Source organism: Chlamydotis macqueenii, chromosome 28 (assembly GCF_036417535.1).
Source record: "Chlamydotis macqueenii isolate bChlMac1 chromosome 28, bChlMac1.mat, whole genome shotgun sequence".
Taxonomy (NCBI): domain Eukaryota; kingdom Metazoa; phylum Chordata; class Aves; order Otidiformes; family Otididae; genus Chlamydotis; species Chlamydotis macqueenii.
In genome coordinates this window covers 2,536,704-2,559,853 of record NC_141583.1, presented here as the reverse complement: position 1 = coordinate 2,559,853, position 23,150 = coordinate 2,536,704, and the positions used below count along the sequence as shown (strand labels likewise).

Genomic DNA, 23,150 nt, shown 5'->3' with positions numbered 1-23,150 from the left:
CCACAGCAGGGATTTGGAGGTTTTTCAGCCAAGAGCGAGTGTTTTCTGTTGCGAGCGGGTAAATAGCCTCCCACCGGCGCCCGGGCTGTGCTCTGCCACGTCAGGGCTTTTCTCGCCCACGCTTGGTGTCGCGGCTGCGCTTGCGTGGGCTGGAGAATCCCGGCCTGCGTGCTGGGAACGCCGATGGAGAAGTTGCGGTCTTGTAAAATGAGTCGTTTCTCCGCGGCGGAGGAGAAAGCCCTTTGGGTTTGAGGAGAGGTGGATTTCCCAGTGACCAGCTCGAACCGGTTCCCGTTATCCCCGGGCGGAAGAGGGGTGGTGTCGGTCCGGCGGGGCTGAGCGGAGGAAACGTCAACTGGCTCCTCTGGCTGACGGCGAAGGGGTCACAGAGCCCGGGCCTTCCCTCTCTGCGCTCCCCTTCACCCCGACCCCCTGCCCGCCGGCCCCGGTACCAAATCCCGTTATTTCTTTAGCCTTGCCGCCATCGCGCTTTCCCCCGGGCCGGGCGCGACGCTGGGGTATTTGTTGCAGAATAAACTGTCGCTCAGCACCGGCGGGTCCTCGCGGACCCCGTTGGCGCCGTGACGAGGAACGGGGAGCTCGGGTCCCCTTTGCTGCTGAGAGTCAGGGTTTGGAAATGTGGAAATGTCAACGTTATATATATATATATTTTTTTTAATACTATGTTTCTTAATAAAATACCACGCCCGCAGGCAGCGGCTTGCCTTTACCCCCGGGGTCAGCAAGCGCCCTCGCTGTCTCGTGTCCCACCCTCTCTGCGGGGACGCCCCTCCCGCTCTCGTCCCCCCCATCACCCCGAACAGAGCCAGGCGGGCACCCGCACGTAACGACCGCGTCTTTAATCGCCGCGGGCCGAGCCCTGGCCCTACACGGTAGGGTGAAGCGAGCTCTGGTGCGGAGGGCGGCGGTGTCCCAACGCCTTTCGGCCACTGCAGCCAGCGGGGCGGCCCCAAAGCGGCCAATAAATTAGAAAATCCCCAAAATTTTTACGGAAAGCCCTGGGAGATGGGGACGTGGGGACCCTCATCCCCCCGGTGCGGGCCAGCACAGGGACCCCTGTGACCCAGCTCCCCGTGTCCCCGGCGAAGCGCTCAGGGCCGCCCGGGGGGCGCTGGCACCAGCAGCGGCTTGGGCAGCACGGGGGGCTTCACGGAAAGGGAGCGTTCCACGGGCCGGGGGCCCCAGGGTGGCCCCCCTGGCGCCCCCAGTGAGTGCATACGGGTGAGCCCCCGCCCCAGGCCGGGGGGTCTGGCGGGCGGCCCCCCCAGCGAGTGTCTCTGCGCCAGGGGCCGCCGAGGTGGCGGGGGGCTGTCGGGGGGCACGTCCAGGCGCCGGGGCGCCCCGTCGCGGGGGGCCGGGGGCAGACCAGAGAACGGGGCGCCCGGCTGCACCCGGTTGGTGAAAGAACCAGAGCTCGGGGGGGTCACGGGCCACCCTGAGCCCCCCACCCCGTGCAGCCTCTCCAGCAGCTCCTCCACGGCGGCCTTGGGTGGGGGTCCCGGGCCGGGGGGCTCCGGGCACCCCAGGGTGCTGAGGTGGGCGGCCTGGCCGCATCGGGGCTCCGTCGCCCACTCCCGGAGCATCTTGGTGGGCGGCTGTGGGGTGGTCTCGGGGGTGGGCAGCTCGGGGGGGTCCCGCAGGCCCCCCGCCCCTCCCTGGGGCGGCAGCGGGGGGTAGAGGCGGGGAATGGGTGGCTGGGCCGGGGGCCGCGGGGCGGCGGGGGGCTCCGGGGGTCCCTTGGGGACGGCAGGGCGGCGGCAGTAGGTGGCCAGCAGCCCGGTGGCCAGGGCGCCCAAGGCGAAGGCGCCCAGCACGCAGCCCACCAGCACCGGCACCGGCACCGTCGCCTCGGCCCCCGGCACCGCCTGACGCACCCCTGCGGGAGCACCCGTCAGTTCGGCACCCGGGGGGGCCTGAACCCCCCCCCCCAGGGTCCCTCTCCCACCCCTGGGGGTCCCCCCCTCATCCCCAGGGTTCCTCCCCGCTCCTTGGGGTTCCCTCTCTCCCATCCTGGGGTCCCTCCCCAATCCCTCGGGGGTCCCTCTCCTGTCCCCAGGGGTCCCCCAATCCCTCGGGGGTCCCTCTCCTGTCCCCAGGGGTCCCCCCATCCCCAGGGTCCCTCCCCAATCCCTCGGGGGTCCCTCTCCTGTCCCCAGGGGTCCCCCCATCCCCAGGGTCCCTCCCCAATCCCTCGGGGGTCCCTCTCCTGTCCCCAGGGGTTCCCCCATCCCCAGGGTCCCTCCCCAATCCCTCGGGGGTCCCTCTCCTGTCCCCAGGGGTCCCCCCATCCCCAGGGTCCCTCCCCAATCCCTCGGGGGTCCCTCTCCTGTCCCCAGGGGTCCCCCCATCCCCAGGGTCCCTCCCCAATCCCTTGAGGTCCCTCTCCTGTCCCTGGGGTCCCCCTCATCCCCTGGGTCCCTCTCCCATCCTGGGGGGGTCTCTCCCAGGGAGGGGACAGCTGGGTGTCACTGACCGTGAGCCAAGTCCCCGTCCCAGTCCCCGTCCTCATCCCCCGCAGCCGCTGCATCTGCGAGAGCAGAGCGGGGTTGGCTCAGGCCACGCGTGTCCCCCCAAGGCCGCATGTGTCCCCCCCGATATCCTCCGGTGTCACCCACATATGCCAGAGCCCCCAGTGTCACCCATGTCCCCTGCTGTCCCCCCCGCTCACCTTGGCAGGTCCCAGGGGTCCCGGGGGCTCCCTCCACGTCCTGCTCGAAGCCACTGCTGGGGGACAGAGTGGGGGGGACGTCACCCACCACCCCCCGGTGTCCCCACCCCACCAGGAGGGGATGCGGGGGGACCGCCCCGGGGGGGCGACACTTACGGGAGGTCCTCGGAGAAGGGGACGCAGCCCCTGGCGGGCAGCCAGACGCAGTAGGGGTCCCGGGCGGCCAGGCAGCTCCTGCGCGGGGGGGACCGCAGGCGGCTGGGTGTCAGAGCCACCCTCACGCCCCTGCGCCCCTGCGCAACTTTGTGCCCTTGCGCGCCCTCGTGTCTCCATGCACGCCTCGCGCCTGCACCTCCCCCTGCGCCCTTGCACGCCCTCGCACACTCCCATGCCTTTGCACATCCTTGTGCCCTCGCACACTCCCACACCCTCGCACGCTCCCACGCCTTTGCACACTCCCACGTCCTCGCACGCGCCCTCGCACACGCCCTCGCACACGCCCTCGCACACTCCCACGGCCTCATACGCTCCCACGCCCTCGCACGCCCTGTCCGTCCTCGCACACTCCCACGCCCTCGCACACTCCCATGCCTTCGCACACTCCCACGCCCTCGCACACTCCCATGCCTTCGCACACTACCACGCCCTCGCACACTCCCACGCCCTCACACACTCCCACGCCCTCGCACACTCCCACACCTTCGCACACTCCCACACCTTCGCACGCTCCCACGCCCTCGCACGCTCCCACGCCCTCGCACGCTCCCACGCCCTCGCACGCCCTGTCCGTCCTCGCTCACCTGCGGCAGGCGCCGTGCCGGGCGCAGCGGCTCAGGGGCAGACGCACCAGGCAGCCAGCGAAGGCGACGTAGAGCTCCCGGCCCAGCGGGTGCAGCTCCAGCCCCAGCACCCGGCTGGCGCCCTGCGGTCCCCGGCACCTGCACCCCTCCCCGAATAGCACCCACCATGAGGGCACCCCGCCCCATCAGCCCCCCCATGCGTCGGGAGGGGGAGGGGGGGGGCGCCCACAGCATGGACCCAGAGCACCCACGTGCGCTGTATGGTACCCACATGGCACCCATCAGCCCCCCACCCAGCACTCGTGGACCCTACGAGCCCCCCCCAGCACCCCCAGCGCCGGGCACCCACCGCCTGGGATCGTAGAGGCTGATCTCCTCCAGCAGCAGCGTTTCGGAGGTGGCGTCAGTGGCGTCACCGGGTGCCGGGGTGCCACTGGGGTTCCCGGTGCTCCCGGGGCGCCGGGCGGCCGTCAGGACCTTCAGCACCCGCCCGTCCTCGGCGCCCAGGAAGAGCACGGTCTCGTTCCCCTGCGGCCCCGCGTCCGTGTCCACCGCCAGCTGTGTCAGCCTGCGCCCAGCGCAACCCTCCTCGCACAGGGCCTCGCACAGGGCCTCGCACGCCCTCGCACCAGGGCTTCGCATGGGCCCTCACGTGCTGCTGCACACTCCCCTTGCCCGCCCTCACGTGGCCTCGCAGCAGGGCCTCGTGCACCCTTGCACAAGGAGCCTCCCCCCGTGACAGCATCCGTGCTCCCTGCACGAGCCACCCCCCGCCCCCGTCCCCGATGCCACCCCGTCCGGTCCCCACCTGGTGCCGGTGCGGGTGAAGAGGGGCTGCCCGCCGGCGGGTGCCACGGCGCCGTGCAGCAGCGGGTGCTCCTTGGCGAATGCCAGCGTCTCATCGGGGAAATCACCAGAGGTGAAAACACCGGCACCGGCTCCCATCCCAGCGCAGCAGCCCGGCCTGCGGCACAACCGGTGTGGGGACGCGGGTGGCCGTGCCGCACCACAGGGTAGAGGGGGAATGCGTCCAGTTTTGGGCGGGGGGGGGGTTACCTGGGTCGGGGCACCCTGTCCTCGGGCACCGGTGCCCAGGTGCCAGCGGCACTGTGGGGTTCGGCGAAGGGGCCCTCGAACGCCTGCTCCACGTCTGCCAGGTAGAAGGCGCAAACGGCCGAGCCGGGGATGCTGTGGCGACGAGGGGGTGACATCGGCGCTGGGGACACCCCTGTCCCCTCCCGGGGCTGCCAGGTCACCCTTGGTTTGGCCAGGACCCCTCCGTGTCCCTGTTGGTCCCTCCCATGTCCCCGCGTGAGCGCGTCCTCACGCCACCATCTCCCACGTCCCCCCCGCGCCCCTGCCCTGCGTCCCCACGTCCCCTTGCCCACCCACGTCCCCCCCGCGCCCCTGCCCTGCGTCCCCACGTCCCCTTGCCCACCCACGTCCCCCAGGAGCCCGTCTCTCTGCGTCCCCATGTCCCCGCCGCCGCCGTACCTGTTGGGCTGGGTGCCAAAAAGGGCGAGGATGGCGGGGTGCCCGTGCAGGGTGCGGGGTGGCGTCACTGCCTCCAGGACATCGAAGTAGAAGATGACATCACCGGGGACGGCGCACTGCAGCCGCACCTTCAGGAAGGACGTCCAGCGCCGCTCCAGCACCCGCGGCGAGCCCCCTTGGTCGTTGCGGCAGACACGTGCCACCCGCGCCACCACCACCTGTGCTGGCACCCATGGGCATCAGCACCCAGGGACCCGCGGGCGTCGGTGCGGGGGCACCCATGGGCATCAGCACCCAGGGTCTCGTGGGCATCGGTCACTGCGGGCTGGCACCCACCGACACCCGCAGGCGACAGCACCCTGGGGCCACCAGCGCTCGGCCGGACGCCACGGTGAGGGGCACCAGGGGTCTCACGGGCACCCGGGTGCCCCCCACGCCCCCCGTGCCCACCTTGCCCAGGGCGCTGAGCTCCACGGCGACCTCCCTGAAGAAGAAGTAGACATAGGGGCCGTAGGGCAGCGCCTGGATGAAGTGGGGCTCTGGGGGGGCGACGGGGTGGGGCCGTCAGTCCCCGCTGCCTCTGTCCCCGTCCCCACCCCTGCAACCCCCTGAACCCCGAACCCCCAGATCCCCGAACCCCCAGATCCTGGCCTCTGCGCCCCCCCAGCCCCCCCCCCCCGCCAGAGACCTCCCTCCCTCAGCCCCCCGTGCCCTCCACGCCCCGCCCCGCCCCGCGGGGTACCCTGCAGCCAGCGGGAGCTGTACTTGAGGGTGCGCAGGGGGGGCCGGCCAGGGCTGAGGCTGCGGTAAATCACGGCGTCGCTCGCCTGGAAGTCGGCCACGGTGGCCGAGTACAGGCTGCCGTCTGCGGGGCCGGGGGGGGACACGCCAGTGTCAGGCCTGTCCCCCCACCGAGGGACCCCGTTGCCCGCCCCCCCCCCCCCCCCCCCCGTGTCCAGCACCCACCGACGAAGAGGGCAACGACGCTCTGCTTGGCGTCGAAGGGGCACCGGGCCTGGCCGCTCACCTCCTCGCCCTCCTGCGCCAGGCTGCTCACCTGGCGGGGGGGGCATCGAGGTGATGAGACCCCCCACGCTCATCACACCCACGCTCCCCAGCAAGGGCCGGGACCCCCCCCGCCCAGCGCCCCACCTGGTAGGTGCGGCAGAGGGGGCTGAAGGCGTTGGTGCCGCAGGCCAGGAGGGTGCGGGCGTCGCGGGGCGCCAGCACCCTGATGTAGTTGTGGCACTCGTCCTGCGGGGGGCACAGGGGGGAAATGGGGGGGCAGAGGGGACAGGGGGGTCCCCGCGTCCTCACCGCCCCCTGCCCTGAGCCTCCTGTTTGCCCCTGTCCCTCCTATCCCCGCACCGTGTACCCCCCACACCCCCCCACCCAAATATGCTGCACCCTGCGCCTCCCTACCCTGCGTCCTCCACCCCACACCCCCCTCACCCCCTACTGCTGTACCCCCCAGCCCGTACCCCTGAACCCCCCGCCCTGTGCCCCCATATCCCCACCCCGTATCCCCCACCTTGTGCTCCTGACCTCGTGCCCCCCCACCCCGTATCCCTGTACCCCCCACTCTGTGCCCCCCCACCCCGTACCCCCCCATCTTGCGCCTCTGCAGCCCCCGCACCACGTGCCCCCACCTCGTACCCCGACACCCCACATCCCCGAACTCCCCACCCTGTGTCCCCAAACCCCCCACCTCGTACGGCCCTCCCCTCACCCCGTACCCCTGTACTCCATCACCCTGTGCCCCCCCACCCCGTACCCCCCCACCCACAGCCTTCCACCCCGCACCCCCACACCCCCCCTCCTCGTGCCCCCACCTGCAGCCGGCCCCGCATGGCGCAGTTCTCCCTGTCCCGCGCCTCCCAGGTGAGGTGCTGCAGGGCGACACGGGGAGGGTGGGCACGGGGGCCCCCCCCCGGCCCCCCCGCGGCCCCCCGGCCCCAGCCCCCTCACCCGCACAGGGTACAGCGTCCCCGGGTCCTGGCCCAGCTCGAAGGTGTAGATGTGGTCCCTGGGGGGGGCGGGGGTGAGGGCGTGAGCGTGCGAGGGGCACGGGGGCGTGCGAGGGGACACGGGGACACGTGCAAATGACCACAAGTAAGAGGACGGGACCTTGGGGGTACAAGCATGCACAAGCGTGCACAAGCGTGCATGAGCTCGCGCAAGCGTGGACAAGCGCACACCGGCCTGCACAAGCACACACGAGGATGTACAAGCGTGCACAAGCACACAAAGCGGGACTGAGCTTGCACAAGCACAGACAAGCATGTGCGAACACGTACAAGCACGTGCCAGCACGCAGGAGCTCACACGAGCGTGGACTAGCATGTACAAGTGTGCTCGAGGTTGCACGAGCACAGACGAGTGTGCCCAAGCACGCATGAGCTTGCACAAGCAGGGACTAGCACGTACAAGCGTGCGTGACTCGCACAAGTACAAACGTGCACGAGCTTGCATGAGCACAGATAAGCGTGTGAGCTTGCACAAGTGCAGCTAAGAGTGCACAAGCCCCCCCACGCGCAAACAAGCACGAGCCCGCAGGAGCAGATAAGCGTGCGTCAGCTCGCACGGGCGCAGGCAAGCGTGCACGAGCTCGCACGAGCGCAGACAGGTGTGCGTGAGCTCGCACAACTGCTGCTAAGCGCGCCCAGGCGTGCAGGAGCTCGCAGCAGTGCAGACAGGCATGCGCGAGCTTGCACGAGCACAAGACGAGCGTGCGCGCGCTGGCACGAGGCGGCCGCGCTCACCGGGCGGCGACGAGCAGCGTGCGGTTGAGGCGCAGCATGCGCTGGAAGTCCAGGCCCAGGCGGGCCGCGCTGTCGTCCCCGCGAAGGCCGCTGAAGCGGGGGTAGGCGGCGGTGGCTGCGGGGACACGGGGGGGGACGCGGTGACACCCCGCCGCGCCTCGCGCCCCCCGCGTCCCCTCCGCGCTCACCTGCCAGCCCCACGGTGCTGCGCGCCACCAGGTCCCGCGGGAAGGAGGGGGCTGCGCCCCCCGGGACCAGGAGGAGGAGGAGGAGGAAGGGCGGCGGGACCCCCAGCATCGTCCCGGGCACCCGGAGGGGACGCGGGGCTGGGGGTGATGCCCCCCTGCCCCCAACCCCCGGCCGGGCTGCGAGGGGCCAAGCTCAGCGGGGGAAACGCTGGGGGGAGGGCACAGGGCAGCCCCCAGCGCGGGGACGGTGCGCCCGGTGTCCTCTCCCAGTGTCCCCTCCCAATGTCCCCAGTGCTCCCAGCCCCACCTCCCAGTGCCCCCTCCCAGTGCTCCCAGTGCCTCATCCCAGCGTCCCCAGTGTCCCCTTCCAGTGCCCCCTCCCAGTGCCTCATTCCAGCGTCCCCAGTGTCCCCTTCCAGTGCCCCCTCCCAGTGCTCCCAGTGCCTCATCCCAGCGTCCCCAGTGTCCCCTTCCAGTGCTCCCAGTGCCTCATCCCAGCGTCCCCAGTGTCCCCTTCCAGTGCCCCCTCCCAGTGCCTCATCCCAGCGTCCCCAGTGTCCCCTTCCAGTGCCCCCTCCCAGTGCTCCCAGTGCCTCATCCCAGCGCCCCCAGTGTCCCCTCCCAGTGCCTCATCCCAGCGTCCCCAGTGTCCCCTTCCAGTGCCTCCTCCCAGTGCTCCCAGTGCCTCATCCCAGCGTCCCCAGTGTCCCCTTCCAGTGCCTCCTCCCAGTGCTCCCAGTGCCCCCGCCCCAGCGCTCCGGTCACCGCCGCCAGCAGCGCGGGGACACCACGCACAACACGAGCGCGTGCAGCGGGCACTGCCGCGAGCACCCCCGCACCCACGGACACTCCCCACCCACCCACGGACACACCCCCCCCCCCTCGCTCCCCTCCCTTGCAACACACAGCACCCCGAAACGCGGCCAAGCAGCCCCAAACACCCCCACGGCAACACCCCACGGACACCCTCGCAGCCCCCCAAGTGCCCCCCACCACACCCCAAAAGCGCCCCCAAATCACCCCAAACCCAACACCTCAGCGACTCCCCCCAACATCCTGCCCCCTCGCGCCGCGACACCCCGCGACACGCTGCCGCCCCCCCCACCCCCCCCGACCCCTCCCCGCGCGGTACCTGCTCCGCTCCCCGAGCGCTTCCGAAATGTCCCGAGTGGTCCCGAACGGCCCCCGCACGGTCCCGAACGGCTCCGCCCCGGAACGGGCCGGGATGGGCCGGAGCGGAGCCGGGGGCGGGACCGCGGACCCCCCCCCCCCCCCCTCCGTGGGACACCCCCACCCGGGACACCCTATAGATAGGCGTTAATCCGCCTTAACGAGATGATCCTCATTAGCTGCCGAAGGGCTGGGAGAAGGGGAACGGCTTGCACACGCGTGTGCAGACACGCGTGGGAGCGGGGGGCAGCGCTTCGACCCGCGAGGCGGGTGGTTTGCACGCGCGGGTGGCCGGGGAGGGGTCCCGTGGGGGGGTCGGGGGGGGGCGGTTCCACGGGTGCGGGCGCAGGGTGACACCTGGTGGCACGGCACGGGGCGTCCCCGGGGCGGGAGCGGTCACGTCCCCACGGGGGGCGGTCCGCGTCCCCACGGAGGATGTGACGGTGTCCCCACGGGGGTGACAAACAGGCAGAGCGGGCGACAGGGGTCCTGTTTATTTACAGGGGTGGGGGGTGACCGCCCCCACGGGGGGGGGTCCAGGCACTGGCACAGGAGAGGCTGGGGGGGGGGGTCCCACTCCCCACGAGAGAAAAAAATGTACAAATAAATACAACCAGAGGAAAACCATCAGCTGGTAAATCTTGTCCCAGTACCTCCCAGCAGCCCTGTACTGGGAAAGTTCCCTCGAAGGAGACAGGGAGGGGACACCACGTTCCCCTCCCCTAATCCCTGCGTCCCCTCCGCCGTCCCCCAGACGGACGCCGGGGTGTCCCGGTGACCCTGTCACCACGTCCCCAGGCGTCCCTGGGCATCACAGCGTGAAGATCTCGTCCTCAGCATCGCGGAGCGCGGCCGCCCGCGGGGTCCTGGTGAGGGGTCGGGGGCCGAGGCGGGGGCCCCGGGGGGACGGCGGGACCCCAGCACGGGGGCTGCGGGTGCCTTCGGCCTCGGCCGTGCTGCAGGGGATGCAGCAGGGTGGCACTGAGGGGTGGCGGCCTCGCCATGCGCCCACCCACTCTGCGGCTAAAAGTCCCCCATTTTGCCCCAAAACGGGAGGTGGGACGGAGCGCGCTCACCCTGTGGCGCCAGCACGGAGCCGTTGCGCCGCCGCTGCTGCCTTGGAGCGCCCGATCTCGGCGTCGAGCCGCTGCAGGAAATCGGTGGCCGAGAGGTCGTGACGGGATGGAGGGGCAGCCGGGGCGTCCTCCGAGGGGACAGGGGCGTCCTCATCCTCGTGGCGCGGTCCCCCCGGCTGCGCCGGCATGGGGATGAGGAGGGTGGGCTTGAGGAAGATGGTGTCCGAGGTGTAGAGGCGGTTGGCGCGCTTGATCTGCTCCATCTGCCAGGGACGGGACCGGGATGGGATGGGGCCAGGGATGGGATGGGGCCAGGGATGGGATGGGGATGGGGACGGGAATGGGGACAAGGATGGGGACGAGGATGGGATGGGGACAGGGATGGGGATGGGAATGGGGATGGGAATGGGGACGAGGATGGGATGGGGACAGGGATGGGGATGGGATGGGATGGGAATGGGGACGAGGATGGGATGGGGATGAGGATGGGATGGGGCCAGGAATGGGGATGAGGATGGGATAGGGACAGGGATGGGTATGGGGACCAGAATGGGATGGGGACAGGGATGGGGATGGGAATGGGGATGGGAATGGGGATGGGGACAGGGATGGGATAGGGACAGGGATGGAGACAGAAATGGGGATGAGGATGGGATGGGGACAGGGATGGGGACAGGGATGGGATGGGGACAGGGATGGGGACGAGGATGGGATGGGGACAGGGATGGGGACGAGGATGGGATGGGGATTGGGATGGGGACAGGGATGGGATGGGGATTGGGATGGGGACAGGGATGGGATGGGGACAGGGATGGGGACAGGGATGGGATGGGGCCAGGGATGGGGCCGAGGATGCGATGGGGATGGGATGGGGACGGGGACCAGGATGGGATGAGGATGGAGACCGGGATGGGGACAGGGACAGAGATGAGGGCGGGATGGGGCCAGGGCCAGGGGCCAGGACAGGGTGAGGACGGTGACGGGACGGGGACAGCCACAGCCCCAGGGCCCGGAGGGGACAGGGGCCACCCCACGGGCAGCGCGGGACCCCGGGCACTGCCCCCGGCGCCGAGGATCCCACCCCGCGGTCCCTCGAATGTCCCGCCCCCCGCCGCCCCCTGGCCCCCGTGGCCGCTCACCGTCACCCCGTAGCGCAGCGCCAGCCCCGGCAGCGTGTCCCCGGGCTCCAGCCGGTGCTCCCGGGCGGAGGCCCCCGCTTCCCGGCTCCCCGCCGCCATGGCGGGACGGCTCCGTTCAGCCCCGGCCCCCGCCAGCGCGGAGCGGGGTGGGGGGACTCATGCAAACAGCCCCGGCTCGGCCCGGCCCAGAGCCCCGGGCGCCCCGGCCGCCGCTGAAGGGGGCGGGCTCGGCCCCGCCGCCACCCCCGGGCCCCGGTGAAACCGGAGACGCCAGGCCCGGCCCGGCCGCGCTCGCGGAGGCCTCTGGGAGTTGTAGTCCGAAACTAGATGGATCCCCACCGCCCCCTCTGACAGCCCCCCTCTCGCCCCGGGGTCCTCCCCACCTCTCCAGCCCCTGTCCCTCGCCCGGTCCCAGTCCCCGGTTCAGGGTCTCTGTCTGCCCACAGTCTCGCGGGCGTGTGGCGCGGCGGAACTACAACTCCCGTCATGCACAGGGGTAGCGGCCTCCCGCCTCGCTCTTCCCTCGCTCTAATTGGTCGTCGCTCACGGCGCGCGGCCCGCCGGGAACAGGCACCCGGAAGCGGGGCGGTTCCCATAGTAACCGCCGGGGCCGCCATGTCGTTCAAGCGGGAAGGGGACGATCCCGGTCAGCTCGGGGTGCTGCAGGTGGGTCCCGAGCCCTCCCCAGGACCCCACGGACCCTTCCCGAGTCTCCCAGATCGCCCCAACCTCGGTCGCGGCCTTCCCACGTACCCCCCCGGGTTCGCCCCCTTGCCGCGGCCTGGGGGCCCCCGCAGCCCTTCCCCGCCCGCCCTCCTCCCTGTCCCCAAATCCTCCTCTGCCCCTCAATTCCCCCTCAACCCCTCCCTTGGTCTGGACCCCTTCAGCGCTCCCAGCGCCCCCAAATATCCCCCTTGGCCGAGGCTGCTCTTCGAAATTATCCGCTTCCCCTGCCTCAACCTGCCCCGTCCCCCCCCCCACCCTTTCCTCCCTCAGAGTGGGGTCCCCAGGGTGCCGAGGTTTCCTGGCCTGAGGGTCTGGGACCAAAGGCTGTTTCCCCTCAGGGTGAATTGGGTGGCGGGGAGATGAGCGCGGAGGGGATGGGTGCTCACGCAGCCCCCTCGGTCTCTCCCAGAAAAGACGCGTGGGGGACCTGTTGGCCAACTACATCCCCGAGGATGAGGCGCTGCTGCTGAGGAGCGGGAGGTGAGCGAGACCCACCCCTGAGCGCGGCCCCCGCTCCAGCCGCTCACGGGGTCCTGACGGCAGCTTTTTCCCCACGCCCCCGGCTCGGCATAGGTACGCCTGCACGGTGTGCGCCCACCGCCCTGTCTTTGACACTCTGGATGTACTGACGGTCCACAGGGCTGGCAAGAAGCACACGAGCAGTAAGTTGTGGGGGCCGGCAGTGGGGCGGGCTGCGCCGAGCGAGCGTGTCCCCCCCTCGCTGTCCCTTTTGCTCTCTCCCAGGCCTGCAGCGCTTCTACGGCAGGAAGCGCTCGCTCCAGGACGCGGCCCAGGAGCGGCGGCAGGAGGAGGTGCAGGCGGAGGAGGCAGGAGCGCAGGTTGGTGCGGACGCCCCCTGCTCACCCCGCCGGACCCCTTGGCCAGGCCCCCCTGAGCTCAGTCCCCTCTCCCCAGGGCTCTGCGGCCCCTCTCCTGGCACGGACGAGGAGGATCGCCCGCAGCGCTCTGCTGAAAGCCGCTCCCTACAGCAGCTGCTGCCGGAGGACGGGGTAAGGCTTTTGGTTTTACTGCTGGAGGATTGGGAAAAGCTCTGGGCTTCCCGGGAGGAGACTGGCAGCGCCGTGGCCTCGCTGCCGTCAGGCGTTTGTGGGACGAGGCCCTGACTCCTTTTCCCCGTTGCAGGGCGGAGGGAAGCAGGTCGCAGGCTGGCGTGACCCGGGTGGGGCCGAGTGCCGCCCCGCCGCCACCCGAGCTGTTGCAGAAACACGGAGAAGTCATGGACGCCAGCCCTGTGGCGCTGCTGCCGGGGCACCGCGGTGGGCGAGCAGGTGAGAACCCAGGTGCTCCAAAGGCGGCTCCGGCCCAGGCACAGCGAGGCAGCAAAGGAAAAGCGTCATCGCCGGCCCTGAGCCAGCCTGAAGCCCTCAGCCCCGAGAGGCGCCAGGCCCTGGAGCGATACCTGCAGTTGCGGAGGTGAGTTTTGGCCCTGCTGGCGCGAGGAGCCCTGTAACGAGCCGCCTCTCACTCCCTCCCTCCCTCCCTCCCTCCCTCCCTCCGTCCATCCGTCCTCAGCGCTGGCTGGATCCAGGACCGCTCCGGCAAGTGGGTGAAGGATGACAACGCCGAATTCGACTCCGACGAGGACGAGCCACCCGCGTTGCTGCTTGCCTGATGCCCACCCCCCTCCCCCCGCCATTTTGCCCCTCCAGCCCCCGCGGGACGGTCCCCCTGTGCTGCCCCCACGTCCCACTGTTAATAGAGGCGGCTGGAGAGGACAGAGGTGTCTGAGCCATTGGGCCGGGTCCCTGGGAGGGGTGATATTGGGGATCGCAGTGCTTCTGTGAGCTGTTCCTGCCCTGGCCAGGGCCCTGCGGGCACTGCCAACCTCGCTGTGGGTGTCGGCCCGTCCCCGCCCCGTCCCTGGACCAAGTCACACTCGTTTTCTCGCACGCTGGCAGCTGCCGGCGGGGTCATGGCCTTTCGGGGCGGCGGTGCCAGGTTCCCTCCCTCCTCCCCGGCTGGGGCAGCTGTCCCCCTGCTTCGGAAAGTGCCCGGCCACGCTGCCCTCCCCGTGCCTCAGTTTCCCCTCCACTTTTCCTGTCAGCTTTTGGGTGCCTACGGATGCTCTCACATTGAGGGGCACCCACAGGACTGTCGTTTAGGGGTCTGCGCCCTTAGCTGGCCCCTGGGACAGCACCCAGCACCCACCCAAGGGTCTCTCTGGGCCCTGGGACCGGATCCTGTTCCTGGAGGGGGGCTCCCTGGCAGTGCTGCCCGGGATGATGTTACCCCTGGGCACTGGGATTTACCCACTCGCTCAGCTCGTGCCTAAAAATAGGTGGTGGGACCTAAAAATAGGCCCTGCTTCCCTCCCACCCACCTCAGCGGGCCACGAGTGCTGGCCACCATGGGCCCTAGGTGCCATGGGGGCACCCGGGTGCTCCCCGGGGGGGTTACCCTGCTCCCCCCACCCCTCCCGGTGCCGTAACCCAATCCCCCGGGATAAATCCCCTGGCCCCGCCGCTCCCTGAGGGATCCAGGCATCCAACTCGGCCCCCGCGGATTAGCGGCTGGAGGCTAACGAGGGCTCCAAGCCCCGCGAGAGGCGTCCCCAGCCCATCCCCGTGATCCCGATCTTGTCCCCCACGCGCAAATTCGGGGCGCAGCTGAAAAGCCGCGTCTCTCTCCGTCCTCTTTATTTACAGCAGCGCTGGGGAGCAGGGGCCGGAGTTCGTTCGTGCCAGGGTTGGGGGGGGGGGGGGGCGTTAGGTTTTCTTCTGCTTGCGACCTTGGGGAGGAGAGGAAAGAGTTGGGGGGGGTCAGAGGTGGGCCCCCGATTCCTGGCCAGGGAGAGGACGCGGGGGACACTCACGGAGCTCGTTGTTTTTGGTGATGGCGATGGCAGCGCGGGCGCGAGGGCCTTGCTGCGTGAAGTGGTAGCCGAAGCGCACGACGGAGGGGCACTGCTCCAGCATGGTGGCCATCTCCATCTCCACCGCGTCACCCAGCCGCTGGCACTGCAGGGTGAAACCGGGCACAGTGGGAAGTTGGGGACGCCCCCGTCCCCTCCTCGGGCCCCCGCGGGTGCCCACGCCCTACCTGGTTGTCCACCTTGAGCTCGCTGAGGGTGGTGTTGTGGTACATGGCCTTGATGATGCTCATCATGCCGGTGCTGGTGATGAAGTTGGATTCGATGTTGAGGCTCTGCAGGGTCTTGTTCTCCATCAACATCTCGGCCACCGCCTGCGTGTCACCTCAGAGTGTCATCTCGAGGTGTCACCCAGGGCTGGCATCCCCGCTCGGGCACGTCCCAGGCCACCGATGCCCCAGGTGACGGTGGAAAAGCCGCCGTCACCTGGCCTTGCCTGTGCCCAGGATGGAGGCTGGGGCAGGGGACCGTGTCCCCTCCCTGTCTGGGGACGCGGAGGGGACACGACTCACGCTGGCCACGGGGTCGTTGCTGCGGGTGGCGACCAGGCTGAGCTTCTTGACGTGGGTGTTGGTTTTCATGGCCTCGCAGATGGCCTTCAGCGTGGAGATGGGAATGTCCTGCGGCACGAGGACGTGGGCGTCACCGAGGAGATGGGGACGTTCCCCGAGGAGGCAGGATGTCCCCCAGGGGATGTAAGTGGCGTTGAGGGGGTGTAGGTGTCCCCAAGGGTACGGGGGCATCCCTGAGGGGGTGCTGGATGTCACCCAAGGGATGTAAGTGCCACTGAGGGGACGTGGGATGTCACCGCAGGGACACGCATGCCCCTGTATGAGGACCAGCACCCTGGGGTGCTGTCCCCAAGACAGGGACACCCCGGGACAGCGAGCAGCACGCTGCAACAGGGTGACCCAGCCCCATGGGGACACCCCAGCGTGGGACCCATCACCCCGGCGGCGCCTGGGGACACTCTGGGACACTCTGGGACAGGGACCAGCCCCGCCGTGATGCCCCCCGGAGCAGGGGGACCAGCACCTCGAGGTGTCCTGGAGACACCCTAGGGTTGGGAGCAGCCCCGCGGGGACGGGGATTGGGACCCTAGGAGTGGGATTGGCACCTTGGGGACCCCCTGGGGACACCGCCGGTGGGTCTCTCACCTTAATGTTGTTGAGGTTGACGTCCTCCAGAGCCCCATCGTCGGCCTGGATCTGCTGCAGCGTTTCCTCCACGTTGGTGGGATTCGGGGGCTCATCTGGCACCGGCTTGTAGGTGTCGGGCTTCACCACGCCTGGGGTACGCGGGCGCGTGCACGGGGACACGCGTGACCACGCACGGGGACACGGACACGCATGTTTGCACGCACCATGGGGGATCCCGGAGGGGTTCTGGTCCCCAAATCCCCTCCCCCCCGCCAAAAGCAGCCCCATGGACTCTGTGTTCGGGGAGCTCGTCCCCGCTCCTGGGGTGGGGCTCGTCCCCGTGCCCCCTAGGCACTCACTGTTGATGCCCTCGGTGTTGGTGATGGTCCCGCTGCAGATCGCGTCGTAGTACTGCTTGTTGCTCATCAGCGTGTACATGCCCAGGATGGCTGGGGGGCCCAAGGGGGGTCAGCGGGGGCCACACAACCCCCCCACGGTCCCCTCCTGTCTCCCCTGGGGTGGCCACAGCCCCCCCCCCCCCCTCCCCCAGCCCTGCCCAGGGTGGGCTGGGGGCCAGCGGTGAAAGCGGGGCGCGGGGGCACGGCGCTGGTTTTAGCCGGGACTCAGGGGGGCGGGGGGGGGTCTGGCACAGGCGTGGCAGCGGGGAACACGGGCGTGACACGGGACCGGGGCAGGCGTGCAACGCGCTGGCTCCGTGCAACGTTTCCCGCCGTGGAATGCTTGTCCTCATGCAGCGTGCCCCCCAGCGCGCAATGCTGCAGCGCCACGTGCTGTCCCCACGCGAAGCTGCCGTGGGATGCACTACCCCCGTGCGATGCACTACCCCCGTGCGAGGCTGCAGTGTGATGGGGCGGCCTCGTGCGAGGCTGCGGTGTGACGTGCCTGCCCTGCGTGAGGCTGTGAAGCAAGGCGGTAGCCCCGTGCAAGGCTGTGGTGCAATGTGGCAGCCCTGTGCAAGGTTGTCACGCCACGCAGCAGCCCCGTGCGAGGCGGTGGTGCGATGCGGCAGCCCCGTGCGAGGCGGTGGTGCGATGCGGCAGCCCCGTGCGATGCCACAGCCCCGTGTGAGGCGGTGGTGCGATGCGACAGCCCCCTGCGATGCGGCAGCCCCGTGTGAGGCGGTGGTGCGATGCGGCAGCCCCGTGCGAGGCGGCAGCCCCGTGTGATGCCGCAGCCCCGTGCGATGTGGTGGTGCGATGCGGCAGCCCCGTGTGATGCGGCAGCCCCGTGCGAGGCGGTGGTGCGATGCGGCAGCCCCGTGCGAGGCGGTGGTGCGATGCGGCAGCCCCGTGCGAGGCGCGAGACCCACCGGCGATGTCGCACATCTCGGCCTCGGTGGCGTTGGCCAGCGCCTCCTCCAGCTCGGGCTCCAGCGTGATCTGCTCCTCGCGCGGGATCTCCCGCGTCGGGTTCTTGGGCACGAAGGGCTTCCCTGGGCGCGGGGACACGGGTCGCACCAGCCGGCGGCACCGGCCGCAGTGACGGGGGCTGGCAGAGGCGGGATGTGGCCGCTGCGGGGGGGTGGCCATATGGAGGGTGACATTGCCAGGGGGTGGCCGTGCCCGGGGCTGGCAGGAACCCAGCTCGCCCGGGACACCTGAGCCGCTGGCGAGGACCGTTCTCCCGAGCTAAATATACCCGGCGCTGCGGGGCCCCATCCCCCCAGCTCCCCGCCATGTCCCCCCCCCGTCCCCCCACCTTTCTTCTCGCCGGTGAAAGGCACCAAGTCGTCGCGCTCGCCGGCCTCCAGCGCCTGCTTCTCCAGGTGCTGCAGCAGGGCCTCGCGGTCCAGCGGCCCCGTCGGGCTCTTCTGCGTCTGGTTCCGTTGCCGCAGCCCCGCCGGCAGCAGCACGTTCTGGGGACAGGCAGCGTCACCCCCCCAGGGACCCCAACAGTCGGGTGGCGCCCCGTCCTGCTGGCCTCCCCCGCCCCCAAGATCCCACCTCGGGGTCCATCTCCAGCAGCTCCGTGTCCAGTTGCTCCAGTTCCTCGGCCGACAGCTCCCGCAGGATCTTGTCCTCGTCGATGTCCCGGTATTTCTCCAGCTCCTGCCGGTAGGACGTCATGGTGGCGGCTGGGGGGCGGTCTGGAGCGGGACAAGGGGGCTGAGCAGGGTGGGGGGATGCCCCGTGTCACGGAGGAACCCCCCCTCGTGCCGTTGGGGTCCTCTTGCGCTGGGTAGGGGGCCGTGGGACATCCCAGGGTGGGTGGGGGTTCTGGGGTGGTGGTTGGGGAGCTCTTGGGGAAACTGCATCACGCCTCGGGGGTGCTCCCCAGAACGGGGACGCCACATCCCCCCACGGCCTCCCGCTTTGGCAGCCCCAGCCCCCCTGCACTCCCCCGATCTCTGCCCCTTTGGCCCCCCAGAACGGTTCCCCGCCTCCCTGGGCGGGCGGCAGGGGTAAACGCAGGGGACACAAATCTCCCGACACCGGGGTCAGGTCCCGCCCGAGGAACTGGGTTGAGATTTGTCCCCCGAGGGCTGGGGGGGGACCAGCTCTGGAGGGGGACACCCATGTAAGGGCCAGACACCCATGGGCGAGGGCCAGGAGGCTGCAGATTGGGGGATCCCTCGCAATGGGGATCCCCGACAGCCCCCAGGCACCCCAGCAGTGACGCGCCCCCCCCCCCCCACCCTTGGGACCCCCACCCCAGGGTCCTACCTGGCCGCTGGCTGGGGCGGTGGAGGCTGCCTGGGTGCGAGCCCCGGTGCTGAGCCAAGGGCTCCGGCCGCGCAGGGCATGAGATCAGCATTTTATTCTGCGAGCCGGCGGCGGGGAGGGGCGAGATCACATATCCCCGGGCGTTATCGAGCCCTACCAGCCCCGCGCTGGCTCCACCCCAGCACCCCGGCACCACGGGGGCACCCCCGGGCCGACGGGGGGGGGGCCCCTCATGAGCCGGTGGCTCCCCGTTACCCGCTTGGGGTGCCCTGGCCAAGGGGGGAGAGGGGTGGGGCTGAACGTCGGACCCCGCAGGCTCTTGGAGACCCCCAAACCGCTCTGACCCCCCCCCCCAAGGGATGCCCCTTCACCCCCAGACCGTCTGGGTGACTTGGCTCTCACACACCGCCCCTAACCCCCCCAAATCACAGAGGGGCGCGTGGGGCCACCGTCACTGGGGTGCCCGCGGCAGCGCTGCGCTGTGGGGGCAGCAGGGTGGGAACGAGCCGCTTGTTTATCGTAGGGTCTCTCAGAAAACAAGGGGTCGTACGCACCCTGCGTTTGCCACAGGGTCCCCAGGCGCCGCATACAGAAATAAGAATCCTCAACCTCGTCGTACGCAGGCTACTTGGATTTATTTCTTTTTTGCATTAAAAAAAAAAAAAGGCGGGGAGGAGATAAATAGAACAACGAACCGTCACCCACGGGAGTCGGAGCAAGGAGAGGCCTTGACCCGCAGCAGCCCCGAGCCCCCCGGCGCTCAGGTCGTGGGGACGCTCTGCTTGATGATGATCTTCTGGCGGGTGGGACGGACGCTGGGGTCAGGGCCGGGGGGAGCGGCGGCCCCCAGGGCGGCAGAAGCGGCAGCGCTGGGCAGCCCGTGCGCCGTGATGTATTTCTTGTAGGCCTCTCGGATGATTTTGAAGGCGCGGATGTTGGAGTAGGGGATGTCGGTGATGGGGTCGCGGTACACGGCTGGTTTGTGGGTGACGGGGCAGATCTCCCGCACCGGCAGGCGTGGAGGCTTTGCTTTGGGGAAGAAATGCTCGAAGGTTTCGTCATCGCTGAAGGAGATGAAAGTGCGGGAGCACTTCCCGGCGGAAGCCGGAGCCGGGGCTGGAGCTGCTTCCGCCTGCTGCGGGTCTTGGTCCAAGCTGGAAGAGCTGCAATCAGCACCCAGGAGACTCTCGGGGTGGGGGGAACCCCAGGAGAGCTCCCACGGCAGGCAGAGCTGCCAAATCTGCTTCAACCGCTCCCCAGGGCTGGAGCCGTGGGGCTTGCCGGGGCTCCGGGGTGCTGCCCAATACCCGCTTCTCCCTGGCTGTGACGGAGCAGAGCCCAGGGAGGGATCGGGAGTGGGAGCTGGGGACCGGCCGGGTGCAGTGTTGGGGGGAAAAAAACCCCACTGGGGCCATTTTGTGGTGACCCCAACCTACCCCTCCACGTCCACGTTCTCCTCCTTGCCTGGCTCCGGCACGAGGGGCATGGTGACGGACCAGTACCGGATAACGGGCCCCACGCACTTCCGCTTCTTCTGGACCTGCTTCTTCTTGTCGGCTTCCAGGCGCTCGTAGTTCTCTGGGAAAGCAGGAAGAAGCCGAGTGGGAGGCTCAGCGCCTCAGCGACACGCTCACCCCTCATCCCTGCACCATTTCGGGTGCCTCTGCACCCCTCCGCGCGGCGCCCAGCTCACCCAGGGAGCGGAGGTTGATCTCCTCCGTGATTTTGGCCTCCTCCAGCAGCTCCTCCTGCGTCAGAGGCCGGTCGTAGTTGGGGCCGCCCTTCTTACGCTTGGACTGGACCTGCCGCTCCTGGATGCGCAGGAAGGTTTGGCGCGTGTGCTCCGTCGTCGACTGCCGCATGTGCTTCCGGCCTGTGGCGGGAGGACAGGACTCACGGGGAGCTCTCCCGGCGGATGCCCGTTTCCAAGCCCGTCCCGTCCTGCGAGCACTCACTGTCTCCTACGTCATCCTGGAGCTCCAGGGGGATGGATTTCACCTCACGTGGCTTTTGGGAGCTGCCACTGGGGCCGTCTGTCTTCTTGGGGCGAAGGCTCTTGAGGGGCTCCTACGGGATGGGGCAGAGGATGTGAGGAGGGAGAAAAACTCCCCCCAACCCCGGCTACGGCCTCCTTTGAACCTTGGCTTTTCCAAACGGGGAGCCCGTCCCCCTGCCCGCAGCCCCCAGCCGGGTCTCCCCGCCGGTCCCGTACCCGGTAGGCCTTGGTGACGACACGGCGGCGGCGCTTGGGTTCGCTCTCGTCCTGGTCGCTGGCGGGTTCCTCGCCCTCGTCGATGTCGAAGTCCGAGTCCACCTCGTCGTCGCTGTCCGACTGGTCGCCCCTGTACTCGTCGTCGCCCGACTCCTGCGGGGACGGGGGGGCCGCGTCACCCCGCACCCCCGGTGCCCTCCCGCCCCATAGCCACGGCGGGAGGACCCGGACCCCCCCCAGCTGCTCCTCCCCCAGCCCTGCACCGCCCCCCCCCCCCCACAGGGACACCCCCCAACTCCACGGGGCTCTCTGGGACCCCCATGCATCCCTCTCGGGGGTCCCCCTGCACCGCCCCCCCCCCCCCCCGGGGACACCCCCCAACTCCACGGGGCTCCCTGGGACCCCCATGCATCCCTCTCGGGGGTCCCCCTGCACCGCCCCCTCCCACCACGGGGACACCCCCCCCAACTCCAGGGGGCTCCCTGGGACCCCCATGCATCCCTCTCGGGGGTCCCCCTGCACCGCCCCCCCCCCCACCACGGGGACACCCCCCAACTCCACGGGGCTCCCTGGGACCCCCATGCATCCCTCTCGGGGGTCCCCCTGCACCGCCCCCCCCCCACCACGGGGACACCCCCCAACTCCATGGGGCTCCCTGGGACCCCCATGCATCCCTCTCGGGGGTCCCCCTGCACCGCCCCCCCCACCACGGGGACACCCCCCAACTCCACGGGGCTCCCTGGGACCCCCATGCATCCCTCTCGGGGGTCCCCCTGCACCGCCCCCCCCCACCACGGGGACACCCCCCAACTCCACGGGGCTCCCTGGGACCCCCATGCATCCCTCTCGGGGGTCCCCCTGCACCGCCCCCCCCCACCACGGGGACACCCCCCAACTCCACGGGGCTCCCTGGGACCCCCATGCATCCCTCTCGGGGGTCCCCCTGCACCGCCCCCCCCCCACCACGGGGACACCCCCCAACTCCACGGGGCTCCCTGGGACCCCCATGCATCCCTCTCGGGGGTCCCCCTGCACCGCCCCCCCCCCCACCACGGGGACACCCCCCAACTCCACGGGGCTCCCTGGGACCCCCATGCATCCCTCTCGGGGGTCCCCCTGCACCGCCCCCCCCCCACCACGGGGACACCCCCCAACTCCACGGGGCTCCCTGGGACCCCCATGCATCCCTCTCGGGGCTCCCCCTGCACCGCCCCCCCCCATGGGGACACCCCCCAACTCCACGGGGCTCCCTGGGACCCCCATGCATCCCTCTCGGGGGTCCCCCTGCACCGCCCCCCCCCCCACCACGGGGACACCCCCGAACTCCACGGGGCTCCCTGGGACCCCCATGCATCCCTCTCGGGGGTCCCCCTGCACCGCCCCCGGGACCCCAGAGCCCCGGCCCCCGAGCGCCTCATAGCACCGGGACCCCCCCAGGCGCCTCGCGCCGCCGGCTCCCCAGCACCTCGGTGAAGCCGCCGTAGGTGGTCTGGTAGAACTCATCCTCCTCCTCAGCCTCCAGCAGCCCCGACAACCGGTTACCGGCCGTGCGCCGCGGGGCGCGGCCTTCCGCCAAGCTCATCGCCCCGCCGCCGCGATCGGCGCTCCGCTGCTCGTCCTGCCCGGCCCCGTCGCTGCGCCGCCAGGCAGGAGAGAGCGAGCGAGCGCCGAGCGGCCGATGGCGGCGGCGGCGGCGCCCCCTGGCGGGCGCAAGGGGCGCTGCGGGCTCCTATGAGCGGCGGCGGCTCGGGGGGCGGAACCGGGAGTGCGTCACCGCAGCGGCACCGGCGTGACGTCACCTTCCCGAGTGCGTCACGGCAGCGCCCAGCACCGCCTATCTGCCCGCCGACGGGCCCTGACCCTGCCCCCCTCCCCAGGACGGCCACGTCGCACCCCTCAGGAGGGAAGATTAGAAAATGACGTCACCGCGTGACGCAACGGTAACCCGTGACGTGCCGGCGCCACGTGCCCCAGCTTTGTTTTGGTCGCGCCTGGCGCGCGTGCGCCCTCAGGGTTTCCTCGCCCCCCCCCCCCCCCCCCTCCGGTGGTCGCGTCCGCAGGGACGAATCCAAATGGGGGGGCGGGGGGGGGCAGCCCCCTGGACTGCGCATGCGTTGTGCGGGCTGGCGCCGCGTGTGTCGTCGTCCTTCCCCCCACCCCCCCCCCCACTTCCCCTGGCCC

The 23,150-nt window shown here is 70.4% G+C and overlaps 5 protein-coding genes across 10 annotated transcripts; 1 reads left to right on the top strand and 4 right to left on the bottom strand.

The window, feature by feature from the left end:
- Positions 1–845: 845 nt before the first annotated feature.
- Positions 846–9,323, bottom strand: SEMA6C (semaphorin 6C). Of its 4 annotated transcripts, XM_086768527.1 has the most exons (18): positions 9,066–9,323; positions 7,934–8,110; positions 7,746–7,860; positions 6,952–7,009; positions 6,816–6,872; positions 6,136–6,237; positions 5,950–6,040; positions 5,726–5,848; positions 5,434–5,522; positions 4,984–5,201; positions 4,546–4,677; positions 4,298–4,453; positions 3,839–4,057; positions 3,490–3,627; positions 2,846–2,923; positions 2,690–2,745; positions 2,495–2,548; positions 846–1,897 (listed from the first exon to the last, which is right to left on the bottom strand). In XM_086768527.1, the coding sequence occupies exons 2-18, from the start codon at positions 8,040–8,042 to the stop codon at positions 1,113–1,115; spliced, it is 2,580 nt and encodes an 859-aa protein (XP_086624653.1). In that variant the 5' UTR covers positions 8,043–8,110; positions 9,066–9,323; the 3' UTR covers positions 846–1,112. The 4 variants fall into 4 exon arrangements, with proteins under 4 accessions (XP_086624653.1, XP_086624651.1, XP_086624654.1 ...); XM_086768525.1 differs by lacking the exon at positions 9,066–9,323 and having other exon boundaries at positions 7,934–8,179; XM_086768528.1 differs by lacking the exon at positions 9,066–9,323 and having other exon boundaries at positions 2,690–2,742; positions 7,934–8,179.
- A 259-nt stretch (positions 9,324–9,582) lies between these two features.
- Positions 9,583–11,594, bottom strand: LYSMD1 (LysM domain containing 1). 2 transcript variants are annotated; one of them, XM_086768583.1, is made up of 3 exons: positions 11,319–11,594; positions 10,180–10,442; positions 9,583–10,059 (listed from the first exon to the last, which is right to left on the bottom strand). In XM_086768583.1, the coding sequence occupies exons 1-3, from the start codon at positions 11,415–11,417 to the stop codon at positions 9,915–9,917; spliced, it is 507 nt and encodes a 168-aa protein (XP_086624709.1). In that variant the 5' UTR covers positions 11,418–11,594; the 3' UTR covers positions 9,583–9,914. The 2 variants fall into 2 exon arrangements, with proteins under 2 accessions (XP_086624709.1, XP_086624710.1); XM_086768584.1 differs by having other exon boundaries at positions 10,180–10,385.
- Positions 11,595–11,911: 317 nt separating this feature from the next.
- SCNM1 (sodium channel modifier 1) lies at positions 11,912–13,780 on the top strand. The gene is made up of 7 exons (XM_086768573.1): positions 11,912–11,984; positions 12,454–12,524; positions 12,618–12,706; positions 12,789–12,883; positions 12,960–13,054; positions 13,188–13,478; positions 13,578–13,780. Exons 1-7 carry the CDS (start codon positions 11,934–11,936, stop codon positions 13,675–13,677), a joined length of 792 nt encoding a protein of 263 aa, XP_086624699.1. The 5' UTR covers positions 11,912–11,933; the 3' UTR covers positions 13,678–13,780.
- A 904-nt stretch (positions 13,781–14,684) lies between these two features.
- On the bottom strand, positions 14,685–18,881 carry TMOD4 (tropomodulin 4). Of its 2 annotated transcripts, XM_086768560.1 has the most exons (10): positions 18,745–18,881; positions 18,038–18,168; positions 17,793–17,949; positions 17,404–17,526; positions 16,433–16,522; positions 16,092–16,222; positions 15,447–15,554; positions 15,105–15,248; positions 14,878–15,022; positions 14,685–14,793 (listed from the first exon to the last, which is right to left on the bottom strand). In XM_086768560.1, exons 2-10 carry the CDS (start codon positions 18,158–18,160, stop codon positions 14,771–14,773), a joined length of 1,044 nt encoding a protein of 347 aa, XP_086624686.1. In that variant the 5' UTR covers positions 18,161–18,168; positions 18,745–18,881; the 3' UTR covers positions 14,685–14,770. The 2 variants fall into 2 exon arrangements, with proteins under 2 accessions (XP_086624686.1, XP_086624687.1); XM_086768561.1 differs by lacking the exon at positions 18,745–18,881 and having other exon boundaries at positions 18,038–18,187.
- Positions 18,882–19,370: 489 nt separating this feature from the next.
- Positions 19,371–22,583, bottom strand: VPS72 (vacuolar protein sorting 72 homolog). Its single transcript, XM_086768559.1, has 6 exons — positions 22,435–22,583; positions 20,970–21,122; positions 20,713–20,824; positions 20,451–20,630; positions 20,194–20,335; positions 19,371–19,911 (listed from the first exon to the last, which is right to left on the bottom strand). The coding sequence occupies exons 1-6, from the start codon at positions 22,549–22,551 to the stop codon at positions 19,518–19,520; spliced, it is 1,098 nt and encodes a 365-aa protein (XP_086624685.1). The 5' UTR covers positions 22,552–22,583; the 3' UTR covers positions 19,371–19,517.
- Between the last annotated feature and the right edge of the window lie 567 nt (positions 22,584–23,150).

Bases quoted from the DNA above. Each gene is read 5' to 3' on its own strand.
- SCNM1 (XM_086768573.1), top strand. From the start codon at position 11,934: ATGTCGTTCAAGCGGGAAGGGGACGATCCCGGTCAGCTCGGGGTGCTG. The intron at 12,525-12,617 runs GTGAGCGAGACC...GGCTCGGCATAG, and splicing joins CTGCTGCTGAGGAGCGGGAG to GTACGCCTGCACGGTGTGCG. The intron at 13,479-13,577 runs GTGAGTTTTGGC...ATCCGTCCTCAG, and splicing joins CGATACCTGCAGTTGCGGAG to CGCTGGCTGGATCCAGGACC.
- SEMA6C (XM_086768527.1), bottom strand. From the start codon at position 8,042: ATGCTGGGGGTCCCGCCGCCCTTCCTCCTCCTCCTCCTCCTGGTCCCG. The intron at 7,010-7,745 runs GTGAGCGCGGCC...CGCCCCCCCCAG, and splicing joins ACGCTGCTCGTCGCCGCCCG to GGACCACATCTACACCTTCG. The intron at 2,746-2,845 runs GTAAGTGTCGCC...TCTGTCCCCCAG, and splicing joins CCCTTCTCCGAGGACCTCCC to CAGTGGCTTCGAGCAGGACG.
- TMOD4 (XM_086768560.1), bottom strand. From the start codon at position 18,160: ATGACGTCCTACCGGCAGGAGCTGGAGAAATACCGGGACATCGACGAG. The intron at 17,950-18,037 runs GTGGGATCTTGG...GCCTGTCCCCAG, and splicing joins TGCTGGAGATGGACCCCGAG to AACGTGCTGCTGCCGGCGGG. The intron at 15,249-15,446 runs GTGAGTCGTGTC...GGTGACACGCAG, and splicing joins GCAACGACCCCGTGGCCAGC to GCGGTGGCCGAGATGTTGAT.
- LYSMD1 (XM_086768583.1), bottom strand. From the start codon at position 11,417: ATGGCGGCGGGGAGCCGGGAAGCGGGGGCCTCCGCCCGGGAGCACCGG. The intron at 10,443-11,318 runs GTGAGCGGCCAC...CGTCCCTGGCAG, and splicing joins CGCTGCGCTACGGGGTGACG to ATGGAGCAGATCAAGCGCGC. The intron at 10,060-10,179 runs GTGAGCGCGCTC...CATCCCCTGCAG, and splicing joins CTCCGTGCTGGCGCCACAGG to CACGGCCGAGGCCGAAGGCA.
- VPS72 (XM_086768559.1), bottom strand. From the start codon at position 22,551: ATGAGCTTGGCGGAAGGCCGCGCCCCGCGGCGCACGGCCGGTAACCGG. The intron at 21,123-22,434 runs GTGCTGGGGAGC...CCGTCCCCGCAG, and splicing joins CCTACGGCGGCTTCACCGAG to GAGTCGGGCGACGACGAGTA. The intron at 19,912-20,193 runs GTAGGTTGGGGT...CAGCTCTTCCAG, and splicing joins GAGAACGTGGACGTGGAGGG to CTTGGACCAAGACCCGCAGC.